The sequence below is a fragment of the Tarenaya hassleriana genome, unplaced genomic scaffold (assembly GCF_000463585.1).
Source record: "Tarenaya hassleriana unplaced genomic scaffold, ASM46358v1 Cleome15, whole genome shotgun sequence".
Lineage (NCBI taxonomy): Eukaryota > Viridiplantae > Streptophyta > Magnoliopsida > Brassicales > Cleomaceae > Tarenaya > Tarenaya hassleriana.
In genome coordinates, this window is record NW_010964923.1 from 2,571,574 (window position 1) to 2,575,434 (window position 3,861).

The 3,861-nt window shown below is 40.7% G+C and overlaps 1 protein-coding gene across 1 annotated transcript; it reads right to left on the reverse strand.

Annotated features, from left to right (window-relative positions):
- Positions 1-808: 808 nt before the first annotated feature.
- Positions 809-3,548, reverse strand: LOC104808994 (beta-glucuronosyltransferase GlcAT14B-like). The gene is made up of 4 exons (XM_010534866.2): positions 2,614-3,548; positions 1,691-1,766; positions 1,492-1,607; positions 809-1,388 (listed from the first exon to the last, which is right to left on the reverse strand). Exons 1-4 carry the CDS (start codon positions 3,227-3,229, stop codon positions 886-888), a joined length of 1,311 nt encoding a protein of 436 aa, XP_010533168.1. The 5' UTR covers positions 3,230-3,548; the 3' UTR covers positions 809-885.
- Positions 3,549-3,861: the final 313 nt, after the last annotated feature.

A 3,861-nucleotide genomic window follows, 5' to 3' on the forward strand; every position in this document is an offset into this window, starting at 1 on the left:
TACTTTCCTCATATTATATATATATATAGACCTTTGGTGGTAAAACCACTTCATACGCTTAGTTTATTATGAGCCAATAGAAATACTTAAATTTTATGGATTGAGTTTGCTTTTATAAGTGGAGAAAGCTGTAGACACGTGATTATAATCATTTCTATGGCTTTATAGAATAATTAATAGGAAATGGAATGACTGAAATTTGAGGATTAAATAGATGATTATGGCATGGAGATGATAATTTAGATTTTAGATTTGGAATTGATAATTCTTGTACTCATAATCTCTTTGTGTCTCAAATTTAATTTAAGACCAAGATTAGCACTCGAATTGTCGTTAGATCGAATTTTGGGTTTTAATTTATTTTGCGAACTTTTGAGCCTGGTGATTAATTGTTAGAATTAAGGGAGAAAAATTTAGGATCCTAATGGAATTAGCATCAAGATGATATTCTCAGTTTGTCTTGAATGTGATTCGTTCGTTCAAACACGAATATTTGTTCATTGTCTAGCTCAAACGTTTCCTTTCGTTCAAACCAACTCAAACAAAATTCTCAGTTTGGGTTATGCTCCTTGTTTTGTCGTGGTTCCTGCATGTTGGTATACCTAAATCTCACAACTCAATTTGACAATCGAGTTTTGGGAACGGGTTATTACACTTTACTTTTTATACAAATAATAATAATACAAATATTTATGAGATATAATACCAATATTCCAATATAACATGTCATTAAGGGATGGGTAATACGTGTAGACGAGAGTTTGAACATATTTATATCTTCTTGTTTTAGCACATGAAAATTAGAGACAACATCTTTGTTCCCCCTTTTAGTTACTCCTATAGATTCCTCTAAAACTTCTCTTATTACATAACCGATTCTCAGTTTCAGGCACATTGTGTTCTACGAAAATCTTGAGCCGACAAGAGCCCTGTTATCAGCTTCTTCAGCCTCTCAGCCCCCGGTCCCGGCCTCAGCTCGGTCCCGTTTCCCGAAACGATCATCTCTCCTTCCCCTCGAAACCACCCTCCCGGGACAAACACGTCAGGGCTACTCTTCCCTAGAAGTTCGGAATCGATCCTGTCGAGAACCGGCTCGTTGTTTCCGAACTTTCTCGCGAAGGGAGCGTTGCTTCCGACCATTCTGTCGAAATGGTCGGTCGTAAGGAAGTGGGGATGCTGTTTCGGAGGGTTGTCCCACGAAATGAAATGGAGGTCGTGGTTCACGGTCGTGTTCTTGAATTCGTCGGCGTTGCAAATGACCGTGTGGAAGTATCCCTCGGGCGAGGATAGGAAATTCGAGTAGTACATTAGGGTTATCCTCGGGAGGTTGTCCCAACCGAATAGCGAGTACTCGATGAACTGACGGGAAAGCATCATCCACGCGGATCCTGTCGGAAAAATTCGAGACGGATAAACGCAAGTATTAGGGGACTAGACGAGAAAGCAAGAGATAGGATGGAAAATAAACGGAACGGATACTTGTAAACTCGCCTGTGAAAAGCCGATACGCAGATGGCATGCTTCGCTTCTCGGTAACCCAAAATACATCCGATTTCTCGAGGCTATACAGCCCGGGATCGATTATTACGGGTTTCGCTCTGTGCCATCTGCAGATTCAATACATACATTAACCAAAATTCACATCTGATTAGAATGGAATCAAGACAGAGAACAGATCGAAATAGCTTACTCTTTCCAACCGATGTCGCTCGTATGCTCGATAAAATTGAAGTCTCGGGGAACTGTCGAGAAGACGTGAAGCAAATCTGTCGAGTAAACAGAACGAACAAACAACTTAATCGGGAGAGCGGTACAACCTAAGAGATTTCCTAGAAAGCTTATTACATGAACCGAGCTAGTCCCGGGTTATTTCATCGAGCCGTGTCATACGTCTCGGGACGAAGCTAACAAAATTTTCGGGTTCCGATTAAAAAGAGTTTGGATTTCTCAAAGCACGAGACTTTATCCGAATTCTTCAAGATCAAAGTGACCAAAAATCTGGTAAGCTCCTCCTCATACATGCATCAAAGCAAGAACCAGCAAGTTTCTCAGTGACCCAATATCCATTTTCATCAAGGGAAATCTATGTAATGTACAAATTCACCATTCTAAACGATCCACCATATCAACAAAATGAGAACAATATCGAATCAAATTCGGAATCAAGGGGCCGAGAAATCGAGAATTTCAACTGAAATCTAACAAGAACCAAAAACATCACCACCAATGTCAGAAAACCACAACGAAAACAAAGACTCAAGAGTTCAGATTTCTCGGAAAAGCTACAACTTTGTCTGAATTCTTCAAGATCGAAGCTGACCACGAATCTTGAAGTTCCTCGTTCGAAAATTATGCATTGAACCCAGAATTAGCAAGATTCTCAGAAATCAATTTCCATTTTCAGCAATCTTGATTGGCCAACCAATGCATACACACATACACACTGATAAATCAAGTATTTCAACAAAATACAACTAAGGATCAGTGGAGAGCAACAATGCCATATTCAGACAATATTTCTCGCATTTCCGAACTCAACAAGAACCAAAAACGTCAGCACCAATTTCAGAAACCACAGTGGAAACAAAGACGAAGCAAATCTAATCATTTTACCGTCTTGAGTGACCAGAGGATAATCAGAAGCACTGAGGTTGATGAACCAATCCCACGCGCCGCCGTGCCGGAGCAAAACCGCCGCCGCGTGAAGCGTGTTGCTCACCATCGTCGGTCCCCTGTAAGTAACCAGATTCGCCCTCACGATCGTTCTCACGTTCCCAACCGCTGCGAACGAAGGCTCCTCCGCCGTAAACCTCGCCAGCTCCATCCGCTCCTCCGCCGTCGCCTCCAGGTCCAGATGAACAACGTACTGATTCCTCGGGTGGTACAGAGCTCTCAGAGCCCTCTTCAAGCTCTCGCAATCTCCTCTCGAGCCGGAGATCAGGTAGGCGATTCTGGGTATGGGTTCTTTTGAAGTTTCCGTCACGCGAAGCTTCGATTCGACGAACTTTGGACGAGGTTTCGCGGCGGCGCGTGGGCTTATACGGCGGCGAGAGAATGCGTAGGCACGCAGGAGTGAGGAAGTGGAGAATGTGGAGGTGATGATGAGGAGAGTGGAGGCGATGAAGAAGAGAATCAGAGACAGAAACCATACTTTCCTCTTGTTCTGATGCTGAAGCTTCGAGACATCCATCAATGGCGGTTTCGGGAAGCGGAAAGAATGATTAGACATTCTGGGTTTCCGAGTTTTTGCTCATCTCATTCATCCAAAACCAAAAGCACAGATTTTCTTCTTGGGATTTAGAAAATCTGATCAGACACTACTTTCATGTTCTTCATCTGATAAAAAAAAAATTGATTCTTTTCAAAAACCCTTGAATCAATGTCTTGGGTTTTGGGAGAGAAGAATCTGTTTGAGCATTGCAAAAGTGTGAGAGGTGATTTGTGGCAATGATTCGTGTAGAATTTTTGGGGTCTACCACTTTTGTGTTAAATGCATATATGTTCATATAGTTGCTGTGACGGTGGAAGAGAGAGAGAGAGAGAGAGAGAGAGAGAGAGAGAGAGAGATTCATCTTCCATGGAAACGAATAAAGAAAAGGTATTTTTCTCTCATCATCATGGTGAATAAAGATATTTTTCGTTGATTTTTATTATATTTGATCATTTTACATATTTGAATGTGAGTTTTGATAGTTATCTAGAAAAAGATTTTTCTTTTTGTAAACTTACCCAACAAAAAACATAGTTTTATTGAATTATAAAAACGTAATAATTAACACGTAAATAAATTTTACCAAATCAAAATAATTTCAATATTTTTAAACATTCCGAAATTCCAAACTCTATGATGTATTTTTGTAT

Excerpts from the sequence above, each read along its gene's own strand:
- LOC104808994 (XM_010534866.2), bottom strand. The coding sequence starts at position 3,229 with ATGTCTAATCATTCTTTCCGCTTCCCGAAACCGCCATTGATGGATGTC. Across the intron at positions 1,767-2,613 it reads TCCTCTGGTCACTCAAGACG|ATTTGCTTCACGTCTTCTCG; the intron begins GTAAAATGATTA and ends TTTACTCGACAG. Across the intron at positions 1,608-1,690 it reads AGCGACATCGGTTGGAAAGA|ATGGCACAGAGCGAAACCCG; the intron begins GTAAGCTATTTC and ends TTGAATCTGCAG.